Source organism: Pezoporus flaviventris, unplaced genomic scaffold (genome assembly GCF_033815535.1).
Source record: "Pezoporus flaviventris isolate CSIRO_AGI_PZ_B2104156 unplaced genomic scaffold, CSIRO_AGI_Pfla_v1 ptg000078l, whole genome shotgun sequence".
NCBI lineage: Eukaryota > Metazoa > Chordata > Aves > Psittaciformes > Psittacidae > Pezoporus > Pezoporus flaviventris.
Genome location: NW_026892626.1, coordinates 14,302,118 through 14,318,118, shown reverse-complemented (window position 1 = coordinate 14,318,118; position 16,001 = coordinate 14,302,118). Strand labels below are relative to the sequence as shown.

The 16,001-nt window shown below is 46.2% G+C and overlaps 1 protein-coding gene and 1 long non-coding RNA gene across 6 annotated transcripts in view; one reads left to right on the top strand and one right to left on the bottom strand.

Moving 5' to 3' along the window:
• The window catches only part of MAD1L1 (mitotic arrest deficient 1 like 1), a 369,229-nt gene that overhangs the window by 230,991 nt on the left and 122,237 nt on the right, over positions 1 to 16,001 (top strand). For all 4 annotated transcript variants that reach the window (XR_009746997.1, XM_061474043.1, XM_061474039.1 and 1 more), the window contains one exon: positions 14,243 to 14,450. Coding sequence is in view for 3 of the 4 variants with exons in the window: in XM_061474043.1 (XP_061330027.1) it covers positions 14,243 to 14,450 (208 nt within the window). In the remaining variant the exon portion in view is untranslated. The remainder of the gene's footprint in view (positions 1 to 14,242; positions 14,451 to 16,001) is intronic.
• LOC133279864 (uncharacterized) lies at positions 4,973 to 15,360 on the bottom strand. Of its 2 annotated transcripts, XR_009746998.1 has the most exons (4): positions 15,263 to 15,360; positions 15,017 to 15,069; positions 6,477 to 6,722; positions 4,973 to 5,737 (listed from the first exon to the last, which is right to left on the bottom strand). It is a non-coding gene; the product is annotated as an uncharacterized LOC133279864 (long non-coding RNA). The 2 variants fall into 2 exon arrangements; XR_009746999.1 differs by lacking the exons at positions 4,973 to 5,737; positions 6,477 to 6,722 and adding an exon at positions 14,393 to 14,512.

Genomic DNA, 16,001 nt, shown 5'->3' with positions numbered 1-16,001 from the left:
CAAAGCTGTGTCAAGACAAACACCACATCGCTAAGAAGTGGCTGTGACAAAAAGAATAGAACTTGGCAATTCTTCCCTAGCTCCTCTTCCCCTCAGTGTGTTGCAAGGACATGTTTTGTTTCCTCATTATTATCTTCTGCTTGGCCAGCACAGGAGTAGTGTGGGAGGCAATAACCTCTCTCAGTGAGAGGCTGCAGTGGAGCTTGTTTAACCTGGAGCATGTTTGCTATAAAACCCACTCAGACACTGCCCTGCTGCTCGAGGAGACTGTCAGAAATGAGTCCTCCAAACCATTTGTGTCTGTCACAGTTTCTATATGATGTGAAAGGCAACTTGACTTGCTCTTTAAGTGGAACTGCTTCCAGCTTGAGGCAGGGAGTCTGTTAACAACAACAACGGGTTAGCTCTGTGCTGTGGCCAAGGCTGAGGCTGCATGTTCATTCACTGAAAGCATGGGGAGCTTTGTACCCTGCCAGGTCAGAGTTATACATGCAAGGGTATATAATAGCACTGTCATACACATGAAATTACAGGATCAAAACATGAAGCCTTTAGGAAGTCTCAGCATTGCTGTTAATGCTGTTGTGGTTAACCTCAGCAATCAGCCTGTGCAGTGTTGGCTGTACAAATACACAACATGATAGACAGCAATTTTTGTCACTTATGTTTTAGGCTGTTGTATGCTCAGCTGAGCTTAGATGGGTCCTACCATCAGATTGGAAGGCTGTGGCTTTTGCATAATTTGTAATTATTCATCTTTATATAAGATACTATCTAAAAAAATACCCATAGAGGTTTTGGGTTTGTTCTAATGAGATATTAATAACTGGAAAATCTTATTACATTGCAGTTCTCCTTCCCTTTATGAAGTCTAGAAAGAGGGACCTCTGTTGTACTTCACTTTGAACACTGAGGGTACCAGCTTGGCACAACCAATTTGTGCTGCTTTTCTACTCTGGGATCTCCCCTTGAAAACCCACCTGAATTCATTCCAAAGTAGAGCTTTACCAGGAAATGCAGAATTAAGGAGGCATTTTATAGAGCATCACTGGGAGGGAAAGCTTTGAATGGTTGAGTATCTGGATTGGGGTAAATACTACAAACTCCCTTCACTTCAAATATCTTCTTTCTTGTCTGTTGTACAGTATCTGCATGTGCATGTTGCTTGCAGAATAAAGAAAGCAGAACAACAAAGCAGTAGTTTAATTTCTTGCATTTGGAACTGTGTGCACTTCTCTTCACCAGCTCGGTCTGCTCTGACACTTCTCGACAGTATTCTTGGCCAAAGTGACTTCATTTGTATGGGGAAGTTGATAAAATGTTTTTTGAAATTCAGATCTGTGAGAACCAGAGTTTCTCACCATGAAGTTAAGTCTTACTTCTGAAAAAGAATTCCTGTAACTCAAACTAAAAGCTCTTTGGGGCTGTTTTCAGAACTGACAAACTGCTTTTTACTTTCATTGTCTGTCAGAGGGTTTTGAACCATCACAGGTCTTCTCTGCACACTACCAGGGTGTAAATAATAGCAACTTTTTATGGACGTTGTTCTCTGGACTTGAAACAGCTGGCGTAGAAACCCTGGAATTCAAAGCTCCAGGTGGTAACAAACCATCCCAGAGCAGACTGTGATTTTCCTCCATTTCAGTAAAAGGAAGAGCAGCAGTTGAAAAGGACAGTGAACGTTTGAATGCATTTTGTCTCTCAGATTATCCCAACTCCACACCATTCCATGTCTTACTGTCCTGACTCTTAACCTTCCGATCACGTTTGTTTGCATCCCTGACCTCATCTGAATGCCTCACTCAATGCAAATTATAGTCTTGCATCCTCCAGGGGATAATGCATTTCAAAGTGGGTATAAAGGAAAGATTTCCTATTTAAAACTGTACCTGAAGGGCTTCAGCACCACTGCTGAGACATTTTCTTTTATTACTTGTATTGCAGCAGTGCCCAGAATGTGTTATATGTTGTACCCAAAGATGTGGTCTGGTGTTAGAGCAGTGTGATTAGGTGATTAGAGCTTTTCTGTCCATGATACAGCCCAAGTCCAACTCTGACTCATTGCTAATTTGCTGTAGATGCTGTGGTAAAAGAGAGCCATAGGCAGGAATATCAATGAGTATGTGTAGTTGTGGCAGGTCAGCTCAGGAAGGGAAAGAAAAAGCCCTGTGGAAGTCCTTGCGGGAGAAGCAGCTGATCCAGGTATCGAAGGTGGCATTTGCTGATGGAGTGGAGAAGTTAATATGGGATTACTGGTGTCATTGCTTGTGAGGGTAAGGACCCTGAAATCTGTTCAGCTGGTGGGAACAGTAGAGGAGTTACTGAGGATGAAGGGGCACAACTCAGATTGTCTTTACCTTTGCTGTTCTGGAAATGACTAACATGGGTGTTCAGGAGAAGGGTTCCCGGAATCAAGGTGTGTGGACAAGAGGTCACATCACTGAGGCAGGGAGAAAGATCTTGCTGGTTTGGAAAAGAAACAGCAGGAATTTGCCAAGAACTGGCTAAGAGAAGGATGTAAAGGTTGCCCAAGTGAATTTCTGCTGCCAGGTTTCAGGGTTGTGCATGCTGCAGATGTACACGCAAAGATAGACGATGGAGAGAGAAAAAGAGTGGGAAAGAGGGAAGGGAATCGCCATGAGACCTGGTGGCAACAAGTGAGCCTCTGCCCAACACCCAGCACCTTCTGGGTTGTTTTTTACCTCCAACTGTTCCTGATTTCAAGCGTGCACACTGGCAAAGCTGCGAGGAGCAGGTGGTGGTTGTTGCTTATTTGTTAGCTCGCTTTGTCTCATCTTTGCAATCCATTTTTGTTAATACGGCTCCTGTTCTGAGGGCTTTAAAGATCCCTCGCTGTAGTTATCTTCTGTGACAGAGGGAGCTGGGGCTGCTGAGCGTGCTGCGCTTTGTGCACCGGCTACAGAGGGAATTCTTTGGGATGCAGTTTACTGTGGGTTTTACTCTAATCACTTTAACAAGCCTGAGCAAAGAAACAAAAGGAACAAAACCAAGAAACAGAATTTCCATTAAAATGGCTCTTTCCTGAGGTAGGATTAAGCTTTCCAGGCTGCCTGCTACTAGATGCAGAAGTGCCTCCTATAGCCTTTTGTAGGAGAGAGCTGAGTAACCAATTTCGGGTTTGGTTTTAAAAAGCTATTAAAAATAGAGTCAAGGTAGATGAGGAGAAGCCGCTCACCTGCATAGTGAGCCCTAGTGAATAAGCTGCTGCAACAAGAGCTATGTTTGTTGGGGACCTTGCCTGTGCCTTTCTGGTAAATTCCAGTTTTGCATTCACACTGGGTTTTTGGTCTCCATCTTGGAGTAAAATTTACAGTGGGTATTGGTGGAAGACTACCAGTGGACAATTCTTGACATGAATGCTATAGCACTAAGTGTAAGCTGACGATAAATACATTCAAAGATGACTTGTAATGATTTGTGACTTTAAGATGATTTGTGACTTCTCCGGTTTCATAATTCAGTAAAAGCAACATGGTATTCATTAGCTGTGTGCAGAGCCCTGTGCCTTGGTGCCTGTGTTTCCTCACAAATACCACGTGGTTATGGAGGAGCAAACCTGTTAATTCCAGAAACCTGAAGCCTTAGCAAAGTCATGCGTTTCTGTTACAGCTTGAAACGTGTATAGGTTCTGTGGTCAGGAGGAAGCACTGAATTCCAGCATCTTTCCTGCAGCCCTCAGCCCTCCAGAATCGTCACCTTCTTTGAAAGCTCTCTTCTTTCTGGGGCCAGTTCTCTTTTTTTGGGAACCCCTCTTTTCAGCACCACCTTTCTTTCTGGAACCCCAAGCCCCTGGTTTTCCCTGTCTAAATAGTCTAACTCATTGATCAGCTTGTGATCAGTTCCCTAAGCAGTGATTCTGTCTCATGTCTCTGTGTTTGGAGGATTCAAGATATGCCCCTTTTGGTTTAGTCCAGGTCTTACCAAAATTTACAGACATGCTGTGCTTGCAATAAGCAAGTAACATCTTCTGCTTGGGAGTTCAAAAGTTCACTTTCAGACGTCCACCACATGCGTATACCCAATTATCTGCCGTGTGTTAATGTTCACAATTTAAGCTACTTTTTGCCTCCAGAAGGTAGCAAATGGATGCGAGAGCATTCCCTGGCTAGTTGGATGCCTTTCAAACACTCCCCTTGCACCACCCTTCCAATTGATGCTTTATGCTTTGTATCTGTATTTAAGAAACTTTCCCATCTGTCTCCTACAGATAGATGAAGTCTCTATTTCAGATGTCCTTCCAAGGTAACTACTGACCCATCATTTCTTTAAAGCTGATGCAGTCTTCTAAGCTCCTAAGATTGTTTCTAAGTTCCCAAGTATTGAATAATGTGTCCCAGTCTGGAAATCTCAGAGGTTTTCCTCTTAAGAAGTCAGCATGGAAACGTTCCTTAGCTCAGAAAGCATCGGTGTGTATCGCTTGTGTTTGGGTGGTGCTCACTGTATGTGAGAGTCACACAAAGAAGAAACGGTCCTTCCCTTGAAGAGCTTCCAATTGTCAGCCTTTTCTCAGCAGGGGCAAGCACAATCTGTTGCACTGCAAGCGAGGAGCGATTAAACCCAGCTGTCCATATGCTCTGCCAGAATTGATTGTGCTGCTCAGAAATCACAATCTTTTAAGGTTGATAGACATGAAGACTGAAAAAAAACAGGCACTTAAGTGTACGCCAGCCTCATCTATGGGTTTTGGCAGCTTTGTTTTCAAATGCATTAAACAGGAGGAGCCTACGAGGATGTGAAAGCAGTTGAAAATCCTTGACAGTGCTTGCTGGCATTGTATCCTGACAGTCACTGCCTCCTTGGGACGTGTGAACTTCTTTAACTTCATTACTGATGTTACATAAACATATCCACAACAGCTGAAACTATTCCCTTTGCTACCAGTTCTACCTTCTGATTAGAAATACCTGCAGTAGATGAATAGATCTTAAATGGAGTCGTTAAGCACTGAACGTTTCATCAAATGTAAAGTAGTCCGCATCGTTTTAAGTACTTTATTCTTACCTGTGGGCCTGTGAAAGTGAGTTGAGTGGAAAGAAAAGCTTTTATAGCTCCTGGAGAAAGACATCCCTGAATTGGGACTGCGCAGTATTCAAACAACCAGGAGGAGAGACGCCAGAATAAGTTCAGGCCTTTTCAAGGTGCTGTCACCCACAGCTTTCATTGTTCTTCTGAACAACTCCTCTTCTAAAGGAAAAGTTTCTGGTTTTCAGAGATTAAAGCAATCCTGTCTTCATTCATTGCTTCGTCACTTGACTGATTCTTCCCTAATGGGGAAAGTACTTAGGAAGTTTGTGAGCTGTAATTTCAACACGTAGCCCAACATACTGACTGTTTGCCAATAAGGTAGTTTGAAAAATGACACAATCCATCAGAGCAGTTATCTCCTCAGGGTGGTTTTTGCCAGCTGGGTGATACAACAGGGAAGGGAGGAAAGCCGCAGCATCTGACTTGAGCTTGTTCTTCTGTTCTGGATGGCAAATGTGTCAAACTCTCTTTTCCATAGTCCTTTGTCAGAAAGTTTTTTGATCATCGGAGTGTCCCACGTCCCAGAGTGTGTTTAGAACATATTGCACTGGGGCAACATTTGTGTCTTGCATCTGTGGTGGCTGTCTCACGTAATGCCTCTGCAGTGGGGACACAAGTGCTGGGGTGACTCTTCTCAGTGGTATGCAAGAGAGTTTTCCTCATGCAGACCCTGGGGCACATGTCTGGAAGGCTGAGGATAATGCATCAAAACAACATTATTTCACAAACCAGAACATATTAACATGGTGAGTCAACAAATCATCTCTCTAAAATGTCCGATGCCCTTCTGAGAGCACGGAAACAGTTTTGCTGCCTTAAGCACCAAATCAGTTAGTTAGCATCTTGCTTTCCAGAAATGAATAATTCACTCTTCTACTAAGTGTCAGCCTGACTTGGTTGCAATCAATCAAGGTATTTATTGCTTCCTCCTAAATTGAAGCTCTTTGTACATTTTTCTGACAAATCTGCTTTACCAGCTCAGTGTTATTCCTTGAAAGAAGAATCAATGAGCACCAGCAGTTCTATGTAGTGCAAGTTATTTACTTTTCAGCATCTCTACAATTTCCATGTTTTAAAGTATTGGGAAAAATAGGGGTACAGATGGGGTGATGCTGAGAAACTAGCAGTAGCGTGCCATCTGCCCTGTTTGAGACATTGGCCATGATGTGCTGTGAGCAGAATGATCTACTGAATGAACCAGGGACAGGGTGGCTTTCCAATAAAGGGGCTGTCTATAGGTCATATATTGACTGCATCTCCCAAATGTCTCATAGTTCTGTATAAAGACACGATGAGCTTAAACTGATTTAGTCAATTCTTACATTCAGGCCACGTTTCCAAGCCTGAAGCACACGTTCCATACTTCTTGGAGAAGCCAGGGATACACTCGCATTTGTTGCAAGATGCTTTTTAACTCTGCTAAGCAGTACCTCCTGCCATGTGTTGGTTCAGCACAGAAGCAGCATCTGGATCTGCTCCTGGACAGTTGCACTGCTCCTGTTCAAAGAGCGTGGCCACCTCTTCTGTACCCCTCCTTTCAAATGCCTCTGTTTGGTGGCATTTGGTCTTCCTCATCAGTAGCCCCAGATTAGAAATGATTTTCTAAATGGGCAAATCTGGTTTAGAGCTTCTCACCCAGCGTCCAAAACACCATTTTCCAGGCTTCTGTTGCAGAGCTGAAAGGACAGAATTCTGATAAGACTTAATTTATTGTGGAGGGAAGAGCAGCTGACAGAGAAAAGCAGCTATTTGTGTTTTCCAGAGCTAAAGGGATTGCAGGAGAACATTGTTTGCTTTCTCCAGTCCCTGGTTTCTTACCAGCATTAGGGTTTCATTTCCTTCAAATGCTAGTGAGAATTGAATGCTGCTTTCCAGCCATGACTCTTCCTAGAGCCAACCAAAGTCACTCCCAACCTTCAGAAACTTGGAAGGACACTCCAAATAATTGAAGTTGTGATTCTGTTTTGGACGTCTGGTATCCCATACACCTGCAACTGTTCCCTTCCATCAGAAACTGGCTCTGGTCTGCACCGTTTCCATGGAAAGCTTCCTGCATCTATTTGGAAATCCGTAGGATGGCAATAAATTTCCCAGAGCCTTGAACTGGAGACTGCATCTTTCCATACCTCTGCTCCCCTCACATAGAATCATAGAATGGTTCAGGTTGGAAAGGACCTTAAGATCATCCAGTTCCAACCTCCCTGACATGGGCAGGGACACCTCACACTAAACCATGGCACCCAAGGCTCTGTCCAACCTGGCCTTGAACACCACCAGGGATGGAGCATTCACAGCTTCCTTTGGCAACCCATTCCAGTGCCTCACCACCCTTACAGTAAAGAACTTCCTCCTTATATCCAATCTAAACTTCCCCTGTTTAAGTTTTAACCTGTTACCCCTTGTCCCATCACTACAGTCCCTAATGAAGAGTCCCTCTCCAGCATCCTTATAGGCCCCCTTCAGATACTGGAAGGCTGCTATGAGGTCTCCACGCAGCCTTCTCTTCTCCAGGCTGAACAGCCCCAACTTTCTCAGCCTGTCTTCATAGGGGAGGTGCTCCAGTCCCCTGATCATCCTCATACCATCAGCCTTTATTGTCTCTTTTTGGGCTTTTAGATGGTAGTTTGTTGTGGAGTTGTTTGTACAGGATCTCTCATGCCAGGATCCCTGTCTCACTTGGTTTCTTTTACATGTTTCTATACTATAAACCGGCAGCACTAATATTTTAGCTGTAGGGAGAAATGTACTGGTTTGATCTGTGCTGTGTAGAATAAAGAGAAAGCTACTGCCCCTAGCCCCAATATGTGAGTGGCATAGAAAATATGTTAGTGATCTCCCAGAAATGTTAAATGAGATGGATTCTGCAACAGCCTTCGTCTTACAGTGAGCTTTTAAGAGAATCTCCTGTCTCAGTTTAGCTACAGACTGACGTGCTCAGGAGCATTGGTGAGTCCTGAAAATAAGACTGAGTCTTAGTGCTGAGGTTTAGAGCATGATTTTTCAAGGAGGTGTGTTATATAAAAGGAGAGGATAAATGGACTGAAAGAGCTATAATAGCCAGAGCAATGCAGCTTCATGGCAGGGCTTTATAGAAAGGCCAGAGAGGTGTTTTAAAGGAATAAATAACCTGCAAAATAAACAGCCTAGTGCAGTGCGGGTTAAAGCAGCCCTGGCAAGAAGGCAGCAGCAGGCTCCAGGTTTGCATGGCTTTCCTCCACACTCAGATCCTTCTGCTGCCTCATGCCTTGCGTGAGCACCTGCTGTGATGGTGCAGGATGGAGCTGCACCAAGTAAAAGTGATCCCTGCCTGACCTTGGTGCTGCAGCCAGCGAGGGAGATGGGGCCAGAGCTTCATGGCTTGTCAGAAATACCGTGGTACATGGTTGTGCAGCTCTGATTTTCAGGGCATCATTTGCCAGCCAGTGTAAAACCCATCAAAAACTTCGGGGTTGAATCTCTTCCCTTGAAAGGCAAACACAAGAGTGAGGAGTGCCCTGACCTGTCTGGGAGACTCCTGAAATGCAAGTAGCGCAAGAATTTAGATAGCTGGGTGCAGAAACAGGCTTGTAAATGCCACTGTGTTGCTGGGGAGAATATATCTAATAAGCTGGTGTTACAGCTGTCTTCATGCTCCCTCTGTTCAACATCGGTCCCAGTTCTTCAGTTCTCTCCTAAATTTCTCTTGGCCAAGGCTGTCAGTGGGATTATTTCTTTTCTTGGTCCTAATGCCCTGTCTGTCAGGTCCAGGTTGCTTGTCTCAACCTTCCCGTGAAAATGAGGTCACAAAAGCCCATTGCTATGGGATTGCAGAATAGCACTGGCCCCCTGGGTGTTCCTTAAGGTCTCCTGAGCACCACAAGGCATGGGCAGTATGAGAATGTGCATTACCTGCTTGGTATATGGCTCAGGGCTGGAAGACCGTGTACTGTGACTGTGGGGAATGCAGACAGCTAGGCAGGGTATCCAGCGTTTCCATGCCTGACTTTCCCAAGTTCCCTGGAGTGAGCTACCTGGACCAGGGCAGCCCACTGGGGGTTCCTGTGTCTTCCTGTGGTAAGGGGTGCCTCCAACCCCCTCTTGGCCTGGGACATACACAGATACGCACTCCCTTTGTTTTTAACTTGTACTTACACCATGAAGTAGTGACTGCCTCTTCCACCACCATGGACCTGAGTGGTTAAACTGATTTCTCCCAGTTTCTCACAACATAGTGATTTCTCAGTGTAGTTAGGGGGAACAACTGTACCCCCACTCCCACCCCCTTTTTTTTGCCTTTGGGCAACACAACAGTGATAGCATCTGCTGGTTTCTAGGCACATTCCATAGCAGTTCTTACTGAACACAACCAGATGTATCATGCCAAATTGGTTCTAATCAGAAATTAAAGCTGGCCACCCCCAGCCCCTCTGATCTCTGAGGACTGGCTGCATCACAAGTTGATTTTGTGCCGAATGTCTCTACTTTTAACACAACAGCCTGCATCTCTGCGGGTGAGGAAACCTCTTCCTGCTGCTTGCTGCCTGGCTAACTGGAAAGTGAGGTTTTAAAGGAGAATTTCAGTATGGTTCCAGAAGGAGAGCACTGGAACACTTGTGAGATGTAGCAAACATTGCATGTGAACATCCAAAGGCACCCAGCGGTCCTTACCCGTTGTCCATGCAGCCCGTAAGAGCATCTCTGGCCACAGTGATGGAAGATCTCTTTTGGGAGAGTCCACACATTCCACAGCCCTCTCCCGGCAGCCAGAGATGCTGGAGAATGAACCCCCACCCTCCCTTGGCAGGGTTCAGTTGTGGAGCTGTTGTCCATGAACCTTGCCAAACCCATGTTTGAACCAGTGCTGTGTCTGCTGTCAGGCAGTTCCCTCCCACTGTAGGCAGAGGTGCTTTACACAATGCGGACAGAGCGTTTTCCATAAAAGATGTTGGGAATGGGATCTTCCTGGGGTCTCTTCCCAGCAACGACCAACAAGTCAGGATGCAGTTGCTCAGGCTCTGCTTTGGTTTGCATGACAAAACAACCCACATAAAGTTCTAGCACATCTTTAATGAAAATGAAATGATAAAATTGGGATAATACCCACCTCCTGCTGCTCTTGATGGTTAATTAATGTTTACAAATCACTTTAGGTCCTGAGATTTAATTGAAGGCAAAGCATTACCATATAAAATACCTTTTTCTGCAGGCGGTGCTGCTGGGTTTCACTGGGCACGGTGCCGTGGAAGCCAACATTAGCACAAGCTTTACTGCTTCTGTGGTCGTGAGGCTTCCTGTGGTTTATATGGAAATTGTCTCTCTGAAATCATAAATGTAACATCAGTGTTTTCCTCTCACTTTGAAAGAATATTAATTTGCTAGCATAGGACTTGACTGACTATTTAAACTGCTATAAATACAACTCACCTCTGAGAAAAGAGCATCAAATTCACATTCACTATGTACTCACTTGCTTGGGATGAGCTGATACAACTTGCTAATGACTCTACCATTGGATGTTGCTGGCTTGTAATAAATTAGGCTAGTACTGGGTGTCCTGCTGTAGTTGAAGGGTGTATCTGTGTGCTCATTATCATCTCCTGCTATCAAGAGGTGTAAAATGCAGCTATAAAATTTCATTTCTGGAGGTAAATTTAACTGTGGAGGTGGCAGCAAGGGAGCAAGCTCTGCTGAGTGGGGGTTTTGGCGGTGGTTTTTGGCCAGTTTCTTTTTTAGAAAGAGTAGCAAGAGCATGAGAAGCAATACTGGGTTTGGCTGGCTTCAACTGCTGGAATAAAACATTGTCACTGCATGAATGTCCCGTTTTCTGCTGTAACACTTTCTGTCTTCATACAAAGAGTGGCACAGGTTAGAATTGTATAGAATAGTTTGGGTTGGAAAGAATCTTAAGATCATCCAGTTCCAACCCCCTGCCTTGGGCAGGGACACCTCACACTAAAACATGCCCCCCAAGGCTCTGTCCAACCTGGTCTTGAGCACCACCAGGGATGGAGCATTCACAACCTCCCTGGGCAACCCATTCCAGTGCCTCACCACCCTTACAGTAAAGAACTTCCTTATATCCAATCTAAACTCCCCCTGTTTAAGTTTTAACCCGTTACCCCTTGTCCTATCACTGCAGTCCCTAATGAAGAGTCCCTCCTCATCATCCCTATAGGCCCCCTTCAGATACTGGAAGGCTGCTATGAGGTCTCCACGCAGCCTTCTCTTCTCCAGGCTGAATAGCCCCAACTTTCTCAGCCTGTCTTCATACCGGAGGTGCTCCAGTCCCTGATCATCCTCGTGGCCTCCTCTGGACTTGTTCCAACAGTTCCATGTCCTCCTTATGTTGAGGACACCAGAACTGCACACAATACTCCAAGTGAGGTCTCACGAGAGCAGAGTAGAGGGGCAGGATCACCTCCTTCGACCTGCTGGTCACGCTCCTTTTGATGCAGCCCAGCATACGGTTGGCTTTCTGGGCTGCAAGTGCACACTGAAGCCGGCTCATGTTCATTTTCTCATCCACCAACACCCCCAAGTCCTTCTCTGCAAGGCTGCTCTGAATCTCTTCTCTGCCCAACCTGCAGCTGTGCCTGGGATTGCTCTGACCCAGGTGTAGGACCTTGCACTTGGCATGGTTAAACTTCATGAGGTTGGCATCAGCCCACCTCACAAGCGTGTCAAGGTCCCTCTGGATGGCATTCCTTCCCTCCAGCGTATCAACCGAACCACACAGCTTGGTGTCATCAGCAAACTTGCTGAGGGCGCACTCAATCCCACTGTCCATGTCAGCAACAAAGATGTTGAACAAGACCTGTCCCAACACCCATCCCTGAGGGACACCACTCGCTACTGGTCTCCAGCCGGACACTGAGCCATTGACCACAACTCTTTGCGTGCGGCCATCCAGCCAGTTCTTTATCCACCGAGTGGTCCATCCATCAAATTGATGTCTCTCCAATTTAGAGACAAGGATGTCGTGTGGGACAGTGTTGAACGCTTTACACAAGTCCAGGTAGATGACATCAACTGCTCTACCCCTGTCCATCAGTTCTGTAGCCCCATCATAGAAGGCCACCAAATTGGTCAGGCAGGATTTTCCCTTAGTGAAGCCATGCTGGCTGTCACCAAGCACCTTGTTGATTTTCATGTGCCTTAGCATGCCTTCCAGGAGAACCTGCTCCAAGATTTTGCCAGGCACAGAGGTGAGAGTGACTGGTCTGTAATTCCCCGGGTCATCCATTTTCCCCTTCTTGAAAATGGGGGTTATATTTCCCTTTTTCCAGTCATCGGGAACTTCACCTGACTGCCATGATTTCCCAGATATGATGGCCAGCGGCTTAGCAACTTTATTTGCCAGCTCCTTCAGGACCCATGCATGGATTTCATCAGGACCCATGGACTTGTGCATGTTCAGGTTCTTAAGATGGTCTCGAACCAGATCCTCTCCTACAGCGGGCCTAACGTCTTCATTCTCACAGTCCCTGTGTCTGCCTTCCAGGACTTGGGTGGTGTGGTCAGAGCCTTTGCCAGTGAAGACTGAGGCAAAGAAGTCATTCAGAAGCTCAGCCTTCTCCAAATCCAGTGTAGCCAGTTCTCCCGAGAGCTTCCTGAGGGGGCCCACGTTGTCCCTAGTCTGTCTTTTATTCGCTACCTACCTATAGAATCCCTTCCTGTTATCTTTCACATCCCTAGCCAAATTTAATTCTAACTGGGCCTTAGCTCCCTAGCTTCCTGGACAACATCCCTGTATTCTCCCCAGGCCTCCTGTCCTTGCTTCTACCTTTTATAACTCTCTTTTTCCCTTCGAAGTTTCCTGAGGAGCTCCTTATCCATCCAGGGAGGTCTCCTGGCCCTCCTGCTGCACTTCGTTCTAGTTGGGATGCAACACTCCTGAGCTTGTAGCAGGTGATCCTTGAATATCAACCAACAGTCTTGGGCCCCTCTGCCCTCTAGAGCTGTATCCCATGGAACCTTCCTAAGCAGGTTCCTGAAGAGGCCAAAGTCTGCTCTCTTGAAGTCCAGGGCAGTGAGCTTGCTGCACTCTCTTCTCACTGTCCTGAGGATCTCAAATTCGAGCATCTCGTGATCGCTGCATCCAAGGCTGCCCTGGAGGGTCACATTTCCAACGAGCCCTTCCCTGTTGGTGAGCACGAGGTCAAGCACGGCACCTCTCCTTGTCGGCTCCTCTGTTACTTGCAGAAGGAATTTGTCTTCCGCACAGTCAAGGAACCTCCTGGATTGCTTGTGCCAGGCCGTACCGTCCTTCCAACAGATGTCAGGGTGGTTGAAGTCCCCCATGAGAACAAGGGCCTGCGAGCGTGAGGCTGTTCCTATCTGTCTGTAGAGTGCTTCATCTGCAGGGTCTCCTTGATCAGGCGGTCTGTAACAGATCCCCACCGTAATGTCTCCCATAGCTATTTTCCCTTTAACCCTGACCCACAAACTCTGTGGACTGCTCACCTGTCCCCAGACAGTTCCATACTCTCCAGCCCATCCCTATAACATAAAGGGCAACTCTCCCTCCCCGCCTGCCGGGACTGTCTCTTCTAAAAAGCCTGTAACCTTCCATTCCAAAACTCCAGTCATAGGAGCCATCCCACCATGTTTCTGTGATGCCTATTATATCATACCCCCGTAGATGTGCACATATCTCTAATTCCTCTTGTTTGTTCCCCATGCTACAGGCGTTTGTATAGAGGCATCTGAGCCGAGCTCCAGCTGAAGCCGGCTCATTGGCTGGAGCGGCTGGGATATCTCTACAGTGCTCCGAGCATTTAATATAGGTGCTGGCAACCGACTGGAAGTGTTGGGATGGAATGATGCCCCCCTCCCCCAACACATCTAGTTTAAAGCCTCCTTGACCAGTCTGGCAAGCCTCCTACCAAAACCGCTCTTCCCCTTAGACCAGCTCCATCAGCCCTCAGTAGACCTGGCCTACTAACTTGGGTCCTGTGTTCAAGACACCCAAACCCCTGACTATGGCACCACCCTTCTAACCATTTATTAACCTGGGCAATCCTCCTAGCCTTTTTGGGCTCCTCCCCTGTATCCTGGAGAATTGACGAAAAGACAATCTGAGCTCCAGAGCCCCTAACCAGCTCTCCCAGGGCTCTGCAGTCCTTCTTTATGTTCACCAGGCTACTGCTGTCTATATATTTACTGCTGTCTAGTTGGACCAGTTACTGAATCTGCTTCTGTTGTTTCTTCCACACAGGGTGACTATGACCCCAGCAAAACCAAAATTCTTCATTTCAGCATGAATCCAGCGAGCTTGGCCATGCAGCAGCGTAAGGAGGAGCACCAGCAGCTCCAGGAGGCATATGAAAGGCTGAAGGAGACAGTGAGGGTGCTTGAAGGAGGTGGTTCCATCCCTGAGAATCTGGAAGGACTTGGGAGTTTACAGTCATCACAAGAAATTGCAGGTAGGCTGCTGGCTTCTGGTTGTGAAGATGCACTTATTCATGCGTACTGCCAAAGGAGCTGTCTGAAAAAGCAGATGGAGACATTGCAGACAGTGTGCTTGATGGAACAGTTATAAGGGAAATGAAAAAACACTGGGTTGATGCAGGAGAGAGTAAATGTGGTGGCAATCCTGTGGCAGTTTGCTACAGAGGATAGGTGGTAAGGATAAATAATGATAATTCATATCATTTGCTCATGATAAATGAAATGCCAATGCAACAGCCTTCATAGCCTGGTGCTGCTGATGGAGTAAAGGGAAATATTGCCTTCCTTTCAGGGCTGGTTTAGCCTTTGAGGTAGTACAGACAGCAGGAAATAACTTTCATAGCTGCAGGGAAGCAAGTGGTTGAACTCTTTTCAGACCTGGCTTAAAACAAATTAATATTGTTTATCAGTGTATATGTGCCCCATTAATCACAGCTACATTCAATACTCCATGAAAGTAGAGTACATCTTTCACTGAGCTAAATACATGGCACAGAATCTGTGGCTCTCCTCCAGTATATTCTGTCTTCCCTTCACATACCTGAATGAGACTTTTTACCCCAAAGTCAGCACCTCCAGATATGCTCCCAGACTCTGTAAATCAAGGTAAGGATATCAAGAAAGCATGACCTATCACCCCTCTGTGCGGGCACCAGGCAGACTTGAGTCATGCTGCAGAGCCCAAGAGATCTTCCTGCTGTGACTCTTCACATCTACCTTGCCCTCAAAACAGTTTTGTTAGAAAAGATTAAAAACAAGGAGAGCCAAATGTCTGTGTGGAGCTAACCTGTGGTGTTTCTGCGGCATGTACACAGTCAGTGGCCAGAGGTCAGGATCCTCCTCTGATGGGGCCAGGAGGGCAGAGCTCCACTCAAAGGAGATTTGGGATCCACAAAATGGCTGGTTTAAGGAATATACCCAGAAGAAGGTATCTTTCACTGTTATGGCATCAAAATTCTCTGAAAGTAGCTTGCTTTTCCCATTGATCAAACAAGGGTACTTTATTACTGCTAAGGATGGGTTTGTTCCCGCATCTCACAGTGGATTATGGTGCTATATAGCCTTAAAAATACTATGGTGAGAAGTGTAGATGGGGTGGTTTATAAAGTGAAGAGCTGTTTGGATGTTAGAGGTGCGATGACAGTTTGTCACTGTTGTTGGTGGATGCTCTAACAAGTGCATAAGCGTTAAACACTACACATATATGTAAGGAAGACTGTCCATAGGAGCTTCCAGTCTGAGACCCCACAGAGACTGGAGCAGTTCTTGGGGGTGGTTCTTGCATTGCAATTTGAATTTGACACGCACTGCTTTTTAAATTACAGCAGATGCTGTTGCCTAATGCCCTTGTCTGTTGTTATGCCCCCGAGTACCTGGCATATCTAATGAATGCTGCAGATCCAGAGGGCTGACAGTGCCCCTTGAGCCCAGGGAGGAGAGCGCTGGTCAGGGAGGATGCAGAGTTGAAGTCAACTCTGTGTCTCTGCTGCTGAGGAATGAACCTCTGGGGTATCATCCACAGTAAT